The following is a 12,874-nucleotide window of genomic DNA, read 5'->3' on the forward strand; positions in this document are numbered from 1 at the left end:
ATTTGGTTGTCTAGGTCATTTTCCCCCAACTATTTAAAAAGAAACATTAGTGCTACACATATGCAACTTTACGACGTTGTATTCTCCTATCAAGTTGCACTGAGAAGCAAGGTAAATAAGCCCCTCTTACTGCCGTCCACCTGCGGAGACGTCACATCCATTTTCTTTGATTTCCATTGGCAACAGCGGGAAATAATTCCAATAGTGCTGAAGTAAGCAGCCAGTCTGCCTTGCTGAGTTCACCTGGTTTCCTTCTTCTTCGTCTTCTACCATCTGGCAAGGGCAAGGCATAAAGAATAGACGTATATATTTTAAATATAGCTGAGTGCATGACAGTGCGTGTGTGTGGGTCTATGTGAGTGCATGTGTGTGTGTGTGTGTCTGTGTGTGTGTGTGTGTGTGTACACAGAGGTTTATGAGTGAGAACTTTCTTCTGCGAGGTAATGGAACCCCGCCTGAAGTCCAGCCCCCTGCCTCACGGCATTTCCTTCAGACAACGGCCGACGCCATGACAACTCTGGCCTTTAGGGGTTTTAGATATGTCTCTTCATGTGGAGGGCAAGATGGTCAGACCTGGAAAAACACCTAGGAAATATAAACAACAACAAGGATATAAGAGGGGTCCAGGCAACAAACTCAACTTCCAGCACCCCTTAGAAAATGATTAACCCTACCTCAAAAAGTGGCAGTACACATATACTGAGAAACAAGGCGCTGTGTGGGGAAGGTGAGCTCAGGGTCAGACTGTGTGGGTTCTAACCCCAGCTCTTCCAATCCTTGTGTGACTCTGAGCATGTTAAACTCTCTGTGCCTTCATTTCTCCTCGGTAAAATGGGGGTAATCACAGCACTCACCTCATAGACTGGTTTTGAGGATTAATGAGATGATCTACATAAAGTACTTAGAATATCTGCCTGGCACATAGGAAGGAAGATGTCTGTGAACATTAACTATTATCATAGTTGTCATTATTAAAGAAGAAACTAATAGGAAGGTGCTTCAGAAACACATGACATGCCCGTATACCAGAAGTACAGCAGAAAATAATTAGCTCGTATCATCCAACGGTGGAACTCTAACATTTCAACACCCAGAGTTGAGTCAATGAAGACCCAGAAATGCTACCTGTGATACCTACAAGGTCTCTATTATACCAAGTCAAGAAAAAGAATGGAGAAGTGAGCTCATGCTTATTGAGAATGAGCTAACATGCAGGCATGTGCTAGGCATTTCCCCAACATGACCCAGTACCATTCTCAGCAACCTTCCATGCTGAGTGTTCACACCTCTTGTGTGTGTGTGTGTGTGTGTGTGTGTGTGTATGGTAAGGAAACTGAGGTGAGGGTCATGTAGCTAGTTAGTGGCAGATTTGGGATTAAAACTCAGGCAGATCTGCAAGCCCCCTCTTTCGAATGCCCACCCTTTCGAACGCCCAGTTTTCTTGGTGCCTGAGGGCCACCACTGAGTGCCTTCCTCAGCCTCAGAGCAAAGGCAGTGGTCATCTTCACTCCTCCCCCTTTCCTTTGGCACCAGCAACCTGATCTTCTCTTGGGTAGCTGTGCTTCTGTGCTCCCAGCTGTATGGGGCTGACTGACCCTCCTCCTAAGGCTAAAGCTATGGCCATGGTGGTCCACTAAGTGACAGTCGCATGACCCATCAAGGTTCATGAGAGCCAGTCCTGAACACTTGCTGAAACTACTCAAAGAGAGAAGCTCTTTTCCCACTGGGGCTACTGTGCTATCAAGACTGAAGCCGGAGCTGCTGGTATCCATACGGCCATGTGGGAAAGAGCCTCCTTGAGAACAAAGTCAACAGAGAAAAATGGGCAGGAGGATAGAAAGAGAGAAAAAGAGGCCTGATTACAACATCTGAAACCCTGGATCCAGCCAAACCTAGAGACCAATCTAATTTTGGTCTCCTTAGTCAGTTGAGCTAATAAATACCCTTCAAAGCTAACACCAGCCTGAGTCGGGTTTCTGTATCATATAACTAATAGAGTGGGCATTTCCATATCCCCACAGCCTACAATCTAAGGCTCTGGCTAGAATCCCAGTAAAGTCAGCACATGAGACAGCATAGCTCTGAGTGTGTGCTCTCCCTCCGGATTCTTCTCTTGAAACTGGCCATCTCTTACCTGTGAGGATATTCCCAGGCTCTCCCAAGGCCCAAGCCATGCTCACAGTCTAAGATTCTTGTTAGGATGTTAGCAAGCTGCCCTGTTTCAGGTTAGCAAGATTTCCTGTTCCATGCAGGATTTCCCCGTGTTTGTTCATTCTTAAAACAAACAAACAAAAAACCCACCCTGTCTCCTGACCCCAACATTCTCCACCCACTCTGTGTGTGTTGATTTTTTAAATAGGCACATATGCAGGATAGAACCCCACAGAAATGAAGCAAAACAGAACCAAGGCAAATGAGAAACACATAAGAATGGGAAGGTACAGTAGAAAATAATATAATCCAATAACATATTGAATAACAATAATTATTTTTTAAAATATTTTTTAAAGATTTTATTTATTGATTTGACAGAGAGAGAGAGAGAGAGAGAGAAAGCACAGCAGGGGGAGCAGGAGAAAGAGAGGGAGAAGCAGGCTCCCCGCTGAGCAAGGAGCCCGATGCGGGACTTGATCCCAGGACCCTGGGATCATGACCTGAGCTGAAGGCAGACGCTTAACTGATTAAGCCACTCAGGCGCCCCGAATAATAATAATTCTAACTATACGCACTTATTTTAGGCCCTAATTTAATATGAGCAAGATATTTGGATAATCCCTCAGAGTGCCATCCAAAGAGGATTTCATTTACCACAAAACAGTGGTAAATATTCTTTAAAAGTGGGGCACCTGGGTGGCTCAGTTGTTAAGCGTCTGCCTTCAGCTCAGGTCATGATCCCAGGGTCCTGGGATCGAGCCCCGCATGGGGCTCCCTGCTCGGCGGGGAGCCTGCTTCTCCCTCTCCCACTCCCCCTGCTTGTGTTCCCTCTCTCACTGTGTCTCTCTCTGTCAAATAAATAAATAAAATCTTTAAAAATATATATATATTCTTTAAAAGTAAGTGCTTGATGTCACTGGTATACAGAATAGCAATACAGCCTATAGGGAATTCAGCAGTTAACTCCCAGGACCTCGTCCTGTCCTGAGGGCACACTCAGTATTGCCCACTGCCTGTTCTCTTTCTTCCCTCCCTCCCTCCCTCCTTTCTGCCTTCCCTCCTTCCTTCCTTCATCCCAACAGCCTAGAGAAAGAAGATCTAAGTTGGGAAGTTCTTTTTGTAGGCATTTCCTTTTTAAAGTTAACATCCTTAACAAGAACTCTATAAAGAAGATGCCATTCTTATCCCTCTACCAGCTGAGATAGTCATTAAAAAGAGGCAAAGCCAAAATCTGAACCCAAGTAGTGTGACCCCAGAACCCATGTTCTAGCCACACCTGCTCTTTAGACCGAGAAGAAGGGAGAGCTGAACTGTCAATTTCAGGAGTCCGTAGCAGGTAGAATAATGGGTGTCCCCCCAACCAAATGTCTGTACCTAATCCCCGGAAACTGTAAGTATGTTAGGTTACGTGGCAAAGGAGAATTAGGGCTGTGGATGAAATTAACCTGCTAATCAGGAGATTATTCTGGATTATCTGGGTAGGGCCAATGTTATTTAGAATACCTTCGAAAGTGGAAGAGGGAATTAAAAGAACACAGAGAGCAGCACGGGAAGCTTGGATGATGGAGAGATGGGGTGAGCAGGCAAGAAATGTGGGCCACCTCTGGAAGCTGGAAAAGACAAAGAAATGGGTTTTTCCCTAGAGCTTCTAGGAAAAAAACACAGCCCTGCCGATTCCTTAACTGTAGCCCAGTGGATCTTCTAACCTACAGAAGGTTACCTCTAAGAAGGTACCTATAAAATAAAACATTTGTAACGTTAAATAAAGATGATACTAAATTTGTGGCAATTGGTAATGGTAGCAACTAGAAAATGAATCCAGAAGTCAGTCTGGTCAGGCCTGAGTAGTGAGCACCTGTGAGAAACCAACAAAGCAGGCACCAGGAAGCCTGCCAGTCTGAGGAAGGAACAGAGGGATTGGAGACAGTAGCGGGGAAGGACTGGCCTTGGCCTGGCGACAAAACCTCTTTCCTTTCCTTTCTATATCCTGGAAACCTAAGGGAAAATAGCATTCTTGATACAGAAATTGATCTGCAGACACCATTCAGTGATGTATGTGTTCCAAGTTTTTATTCTGCCTTTCCCAACTGCCTACTGTGTGCTGGGTATCTAGCAATATATGTACAAGCATCTGTATTTATTCTTTGAGATCCTGCAGGGAAAAAGAAAAGTAAAAAAAAAAAAAAAAACGCAAACCAAGTCTTTAACATGGTATGAAATCTAATTGCACTCCTGAATTGAACCAGCATTGTTATTTCTTCAAATTCTCGGAAGTATACGCTGCTTAGAATTTAGACTAGGTCCCTCACCATTGGGGTTTTATTTAAATTCAATATGCCAGCAAGATACTTAGTCATGATTAATTTATATTTATTAATTTACACTTACTGAGCTCCACATAGGAATAGTAAAAGGTAATAGATAAACTCACCATCTAGAAATGTGGAATCAAATAATTCTAAGGGTAATATACCCCCAGAGAGTATTTATAACTATACAGTAGTCAGACGACCTTAAATAAGAATGTCTTTAATGATTGAAATTTGTTCATTACAGAGAACTAGTCAAACCACTGTTGTCATTTCCCTTGGCTTCTGAAAAAGGCACAGTTAAGTCACGTGGGCATTAAGCCAACAGCAATGCTCCAGGGCACCAAAGGGGCTAGATATGGGTTGGTATTTGTTACCACCTATAAGTGGGTTGACTCAGAGATCCAAATGTGTCCTCTCAACTGCCCAAGATCTTGAAGGTACTACCCTGATAGCAGTTTCCCTGAATGACAACTGCGTTGAGTTGGCAGAACAATGGCCCAGGTATCACCACCCTGTTTACCCCCACCAGCAGCCCCGGGCTGTATGGGCTGAGAAACAAGCCTCACCCTTCTAGCAGCTGGTCTGGCCATGGGCTATACGGTTCAGTCTGACAGCGAGGAAGTGGCAGAGCCTCACTGCTTTCTCCCCCAACCCAAACCTGAAGCCTGAGGTCACAAAACCCAATGACTTCAGGGGCCTGGCAGATAAAGTAAATGAGTGTAATAGGTCAAGGACTATCAGATTCTACTTTTGATAAGGCTTGGATATGAAGAAATACCGCTCTTCTCTAAGAGGACAAGGGCGATGGTATATGGCAATGGAAGGTCTGGCTTCATGTTGGGGAGACTGCAGGGAAAGTGGGAACAGTAAGAAATTAGTGGTCACATGGCCATCACAACTGGGGAGTGATTACTATTTAGCTTCAGAAAATTATGGCCACATGGGAATGTGTGAGCCCGGTGTTACCAGATCTTCTGATTTTTCCAGACAAAGCCAGAGATGCAGACATTTTTGTGGCATCTAGTAATTTTAAATGTAAGTAAAGCAAATAAATAAAGAAAAACTCATTTAATTTTTTTCAATCTACCCAATAGGCAAAATAAAAGTATAAATTAGACTTGGTACATGGTTTAAAGACAGGAAGCCCCAAACCCAGCTTAGCCTCTAGAGTAGTCTGATTTCTCAAATTCTAAGAAGGAAGAGGGAGGTTTCTTACGCTTATACACACTGTGTCACCTACAGGATTCAGAGTCCTGCTAAGGGCTACAGATGCCCTCTTTTCGGAAGGTAAAAGTCCTCTAAGGAATGCCAGCTCCCAATCACGCCAGGCTTTCCTTTCATCTGCTTTGGGACCACTCCAGTTCCCCACGCCGCCTCCCGGACCTGCTCTATTCTTAGCACAGTCGCTGCAATTGAAATGTAAGGTGCTGCCGGTCGTGAGACACTAATGAGAATCCAACCCCTTATTTCTGACATTGTTGAAAATGCCCTGACTCTTGGCCAATATCACAGGACTTTGACCCAGATCTCCCCCAAATCACAATCTCCCCCAAATACCTTCTCAAAGAATTTGTACCATCTGCTCATCAAACTTCTAGCTCCAGGAACTGTAGATTTTGGTGAAGAAAAAGAAAACAAAAGGCTAACCAAATTACCCGTCTCTGACACCTCCTTCCCTGAAATACCCAGCTGGCTTGCAATATTTCTCCACATAAATCATAAAATGGCCAGATTTAATCCTAGTATATCAACTGCTGGACAGTTGTAAATTCCTCAATAAGTCAGTTGATCTGCAGAGAGGAATACTAACTCTGCCTGGCAATTTCCCAATAAGAATTCTTTGTCCATTTCTAAAGGATGAATGTAATCTGTAACGCACAATCTCCACGTAGTAGTCTTATCACCCTTCAGGGATGGGCGACTTCTGTGTATGCCTACTACCACCATACTTTGACAACTCACAGGGGATCCCTCTTCATCCCAGTTGATATAATGCTCTTCCTCAAAGGAGTGTGGGCAAAGAGTCACCCTCTATGCAGCTTCTTTATTAGTGGCCAGGGCTAAAGAGAAATGAACTTGAGATGGCGGTTGAGGAAAGATGTCAAATAAGGAGAAATATTACCCAAATATACTCCTGTAGCAAAACAGCCACTGATTCACATCAATTCAGGGGGCCTTGCACGTAATGGGATAGAAATGAAAAAACAGGTTGTGCTCTTGGGGAGCAGAGGAGATAACTCCAAGGGAATGAGAGACAATAGCTTCGCAGTGTGGACTTCCTCAGCTCTGGGGTGGGAGGTTATCTCTGGACTCCAGGAGGCAAGGGGGCTTTATTTAGTTCTTAAAGAATGAAGATAAGAGGAAAATAGCCTCTTCAGGAAGAAGGGGAAAAAAGGAGGAAAAACATGAATGCTCCTTTATAAGCATCTTAAGGGAGCACCAAGCCAACTGGCCACCCATGAGATTTGGCCACTACTGCTCTGTTCTCCAAATGCATACACACACACACACACACACACACACACACACACACACACACACACTCCAACAGAGGAAGGTGGTGTGGGGAGGGGCCGGCACAGGGACTGGGAGGCAGGATGGGAAAGCGATCTCATTTCCTCCCACGGAGAGCCAGGCCTCTACGGACATCCTGCGAGCTGGGGAACCCTGAGGCTTTCAGGGCTTTTATCGTATTAGAAGCATTTTTCTCATCATAACTGAGACCTTTAGTATTGCATTAAAAAGATGGTTAATTTTCTTAAGCTTCCTTTTAAACACAGAAATAGGATTAGAAGGATAACATGCTCAGATGCAAGCCCATTATTTGATTATGTCTAAACCTAATCCTGCCTTCACCTTGGCCTGCAGAGTCTCCATTTTGGGGTTTATTGGTTGATAATGCCAGGGCTGTCAGATACTATTACTTGTGTAATATCTGTTGCTACGTGCTCTTTCTTCCACTATCAAATGCTGAAGGTTGGAAATTGAATTATAGGATAAGTTCTCAAAGCCTCGCCATCTTTTAGACCTTTGTACCTATTTTCAAAGGAGAAAGAGTGATTCAGGCCCCCAAAGAATGGGGACTCTCACCAGTAAATTCATAAATTTATTTCTAATAACGCTTCGGAGGGAAGCCTTATGAGTAACCTTCTTTCCACTGAGCAGGCTTTCTACTCTTTCATGTTATTAAGAATCAGGAAAAATGGTATTGATGTTAATAAAAAGATCAGAAGAGACAGCTACAGGTGACCATTCTCTATCCTATTACTTTTCATATTATAGTAAAATCATCTGTCACATCATCTCCTTGAGGGGAAGAACTGTGTCTTATTGCCACTCAGTGGCTCACATGGTTCCTGGCCCAAAGCTGGTGTTCAGTAAATACTTGTGTGACTGAACCAAGAATTTATATCATCTCTGGATTATACGCAAGAAGGCACCCTTATCGCATTGGGTTTTCTCAGTGGAGAAGGAAAAAGTATTCGCAGGCCTGAGTGTCCGAGGTAGAGGCTTGGGATAACCCCAGAAGCACACGGACAGCCCACCCCCCCACCCGGACCCACCTCGCCTTCTCCCCTCCCCATCCCAGCAGCTTCTGTGTTTCTTTACCTGTCGCAGTGGTTGCATTTAAAGGGCTTTGCACCTGTGTGTTTCCTGTAGTGCCTCGTGAGCTCATCGCTTCGTGCAAAACGCCATTCACACCCTTCCCATGAGCACTTATAAGGCTTCTCACCTGCAAGAAGAGATGGAACGACCATGGTCAACAACAGGAACAAAATGGCCACACGCCTGATCAGGTTCTGCTACCTGTCCATCATCTTGGAAAAGGGCTGTATAAATTATTCTTGAAAGACTGCATTTCCTAACACAGTTGGTCACATTTTCTTTAGGCTCCCGGTATTTTGTTGTTGTTGTTGTTGTTGTTTTAACCTTCAAAAGTGGTTTCACAGGATCCTCTAATCTGGAGCTGTCATTTTGGTTCCCAGAGTCAGAGCATTTCCTTCAACTGGTGAAGGATCAATTTTTATTTATTTTCTATTCCCTGGAGCACTTTGACCCCCCACTGTCCAAGCAGAAAGGAAATGTGCTATTTTCATCTGAACCACAAATGCTTCTAATTCTATTTTTCTCTAGAACCTACAGTAATTTACCATTTCAGCCTTTTTAGCCTTCTCCCTCCTACCACAAACTGGAGCCAGGATGCTGACTGACAAGGCAAACAGCTCAGGTCTCCCAGAACCACTGTTCCTTCCAGTAAATGGGAATGGATGGACAGTCAGGAGAAAGGGCTATGATTTGAGAGTAAAACAAAAATCACCTGACGATTCCTGGCGTTTATGTAAAATGCAGTCACAAAGTCCTATTTAAGAAGTCCCTAACTTAATGGCTCCAGAGCATTCATATTAGAGAGATAGAGTTTTACAAAATATTTTTAAAGCCAATTTGTAGAGCAAGGTTTTAGCCACCAGTGAAGCTACTTATAAGTACGAGATTAGGGGCGCCTGGGTGGCTCAGTTGGTTAAGCGACTGCCTTCGGCTCAGGTCATGATCCTGGAGTCCCTGGATCGAGTCCCGCATCGGGCTCCCTGCTCGGCAGGGAGTCTGCTTCTCCCTCTGACCCTCCCCCCTCTCATGTGCTCTCTCTCATTCTCTCTCTCTCAAATAAATAAATAAAATCTTAAAAAAAAAAAGTACGAAATTAGAGCTCTTGCGCTCAAGTGACCTTTTTGCATGGTAAATACAGACGGAGGGATATGTAAGAGAAAGTACATGATTTTTCTGTAGACCTTTTTCTTTAACCCATCAACGGCTGTCACCCAACATGGCAAATATTTACCCTTCCCACTGTATGGTGCCTGGTTCCGATTAAGAAGAAAAATAATCTTCAAAACCCCATGAAGTCATGAGAGTTATTGAGCCCTGGTAACTGAGAGGCAGGTTGCTCAGTGGCCATGAGCCCCGACGACGACCTTCCCGGGCCCAGCTTTCGGTGCTGCCCCTAACTGTCTAACCCCGGGCAAGTTAACAAACCTGTCTGTGCCTCTGTTCTTCTAGAGATAATAACAGTACGTAACTCAAAGTGTTCGGAGAGCATAACTTAATATACACAGGTATTATATATTCATTAGAACACTGTCTGGCTCACTTAAGATTCACATTACTGGTAAATGTTATAAATTGCCAAACCCCAAATTTCAGGATACACAGGTGCCAAAGTAGTACTATGGTTGCCGCATTATTGCTCTATTTTTAATAGCCAGACCTTCACGAGGCAGCGCTTAAGGAGACATTGCCCAGGTACTATACTTGACCCACTTTCTTCTTCCCACCTTTTTCCTTCCCTTTAAACCTGACTACAAAGTGCTCACAATTCTTTATTTGTATCACCTAGAATTGAACCAAACATGATTGAAAGTTTCATTTCATTAAATCGATGCCCTAGTGAGCTACTGCTCTGTACGGCCCATAGAGAAGAGGAATGAGAAACACAGGCATTTCTTTTAAAGGGAACCAAGAGGACATGAAGGAGGGCTAGAAGCACAGGAGGAAACCCATTCAGTTTTGGAAATCAGGAAAAAAAAAAAAAAAGAATCACTGAGCAGTGTTAAAAGTTCACCTTCTGGATCCTTAAAGCCAAAATTTTAGAAAATTGCACCTGCTGAAAAGAAAATAGCAGAAGGGGGGGTTGTCAAATCAACTTTGGAGTTAACACACCTGGGATCGGCATTCATTACAGAGTTCATTACAGAATATGCCTCAGTGTCTTTCTCTGTCAAATGGGGCTGAGCTTCCCGTATTTGTTGTGAGGTTTAAATATGTTGTCATATAGAGGACACACATCCTGAGCCAGACGCAAGGTAAATATTCTATCAATTTCAACTTCTCTTCCTCCCATATACACCTGTGTTCTCAGAAGCTGTCTAAAGGTTGTCATCCAAAACTTTCGAAGCTCAGGCTCCAGACAGCTGAGTCTGGAATCACTCTGGGCAACCTAATATTGGAAAAACAGTGTTTTTAAGTTTTAAATATTTTCTCAGTATACTGATGAGAATGCTCCAGAAAAACTGAGTGCTTTTGCGATCTACTATGAAGGAATGGGATGCTGAGGGGAAAGAAGAGACCCCAGCTGGAGAGAGGTGGGCCCTCCCTGAGAGGCGTGTTGGCATCCTTTACTTAATGTGATTGATTGCCCACCAGGCTCCATTATTCAAGGAAATCTGGCACAAACAAACAAACAAATAAAAAAGGAGAATGAGGCACTGTCAGAGACTTTAGAAATTCACAATGCCCTCCACCCACCCAAGGCCTTCAGGGCAAGTAACACTGCAGGTTCCTGGAGCCTGGGGGACCCAATACACCCCAAATGCAACAAGGCATCTGGAAATCCCACGACATTCTATAGCCACAAGCAGAGACATCTGTCCCCAAAATCAATCCCACAATTGAACTAACCCATCCATCATAGGCAACCACATTTTGAAGGACAGAGGAAGGACAGAGAGAAAATGGAGGTTCAAGTGGATGTCTTCAGATATTTTTGAAAAATTGTTCTTTCAAACCATTTGGTTTTTCCCCTTGGTGAATTTTTTAAATAGTTTTGTTTTGACGATTAATATTAAGGATTTAGATACTTCCCAGAAAATAATACAGACTCAATTAGTTCTGGCACAAGCTAATTATCCTATCCAGTGGCTATTTCAGTATCCCTTTTGCCAGTGTATAGACAGAAACTACAGATAGTTTGACTTGGCTTTGAGTTGTATCACCTAACATTGTTTCCTGCTAGCAGAAGAAGCTCTTTTGTGTCCTTATGGTTTAGTCAAGATATATTATGGTGCCTCATCAATCTATTTTTCCAGTGTCTGATTCATTTACCTGTAAGTTGCCATTTCAGCAAATGCTCACTAATATGAACTTTAAAATAACCAAGAAAGAACTCGACCAAGCGAAGGAGCAGTGCCTGATACAGGCAGAGTACAGAAATCAGAGGAGCAAAATATACATATAAAGAATTGGGAATATGACTTCATATTTAGGGCTCAGAAATGGTGGGGTTAGGCTGGCCTTATTTCTAGGTCCCATATTGGCTTCTGTAAACCAGTGCCTACTTGAGAGGCATCAGTGAAAGTCCTCTGTCAGTACTTTGCTTGGCCAAGATCACACCTCCCTAGACACCAGCACCCACTGCTTGATGTCGGGGGCAGAACCACCTATATCCACAATGTATTAGTTTCCATCTGAACAGCCTACATAAAGATCTGTGTATTTCATAAAAATCTTGGGTTTTTTTCTTTTTGGAAGAATGGCTTTCTTTCTAAAAGAAAGGAAGAAAGGAAGAGAAAGGGGACAGAGGGAGGGAGGGAAGGAAGAAGAAAGCAAGGAGGGAGGAAAAAAGAGAAAGGGGCAGTCAGTTGTAACTGGAGCGGACTTCATGCAAAATCAGCTTATCTCCTTCATCCTGCCCTCTCTTCCACCCTCCTTCTCTCCTTGCTCCACTCCAGGCACTATTCCTGGGTAGAACACAGAAAACAGCACACCCTTGCACAACGCTATACTGTATGGCACCTGGGACAATGCCTGCCTTTCAGCTCATAGCAACTCAATAATGATCAAAAATGTTCAGGAGAGGTCTGTAGGAGACAGATGGGAGAGAAACTTAAAACATTAGGACTAAGGCTGGAACGCGTGTGTGGATGAAGGTGGGCACAGCACAAATCGGATGGGCGAGGGGGCATGGTAGTGCGTGCACAGTTCACAGGGCCAGAAGCGGAGACACGGTCAGAACCCCCCTGAATTGCAGGTGGAATATCAAGATCTACTTTTCCTATCTAGAAATTAACCCCAGGAGACGTGTTTCCCTCAGAGGTGATAGTAGGTCTAATCAGGTGTAAATACATTTATAGCCGTATGAGGGCTCTTAAGGAGAGCTAAGGATGCTTGAGAAACAGGACTTGACATTTAGCAAGGTTGAATCATGGCAAGAATTCATGCTCTCCCACAGAATGGCCTCTGAAATGGAATGTGGGCTAAACCAGTATGGCATTTTTTTTTTTAGTTTCTTACAGAGTAACTCTCTCTACATCATGATCATCAAATTTGATTGGTCAAAATGCACATAAATACCTTTGAACATGTACCTCCAATACAAGTAGATTTATTCATGAATTGTATAAATGTACTGATGTCTTAGTATGTTAGGATATTATAAAATATGCTTTCAATACAGAAATTAAAAAGAATGGGACTAAATTAAATACAAATAGAAGGTTTACATTTTTCTTCCTGCACTCAAAAAGACTGCATTGTACGCCCTACTTTAGAGACCGCCGCTCCATAGGATAAATGGAAACAGCTTGGCTCCAAGCCTGCTGGTCTCGGTGCTTCCAGACTTGGATCCCACAGTCCAT

The 12,874-nt window shown here is 43.6% G+C and overlaps 1 protein-coding gene across 3 annotated transcripts in view; it reads right to left on the reverse strand.

Annotated features, from left to right (window-relative positions):
- Positions 1-254: 254 nt before the first annotated feature.
- KLF7 (Kruppel like factor 7) overlaps positions 255-12,874 on the reverse strand; it is an 84,724-nt gene continuing 72,104 nt past the window's right edge. The window contains exons 3-4 of one of the 3 annotated variants that reach the window (XM_021702947.1): positions 8,076-8,199; positions 255-273 (exon numbers count right to left, since the gene is read on the reverse strand). In XM_021702947.1, coding sequence (XP_021558622.1) covers positions 267-273; positions 8,076-8,199 — 131 coding nt within the window. In that variant the 3' untranslated portion in view covers positions 255-266. Of the gene's footprint in view, positions 274-385; positions 586-8,075; positions 8,200-12,874 lie in introns of those variants that run through there. The other 2 variants (XM_021702946.1, XM_021702948.1) reach the window with 2 other exon arrangements.

The sequence above is a fragment of the Neomonachus schauinslandi genome, chromosome 3 (genome assembly GCF_002201575.2).
Source record: "Neomonachus schauinslandi chromosome 3, ASM220157v2, whole genome shotgun sequence".
Classification (NCBI taxonomy): Eukaryota; Metazoa; Chordata; class Mammalia; order Carnivora; family Phocidae; genus Neomonachus; species Neomonachus schauinslandi.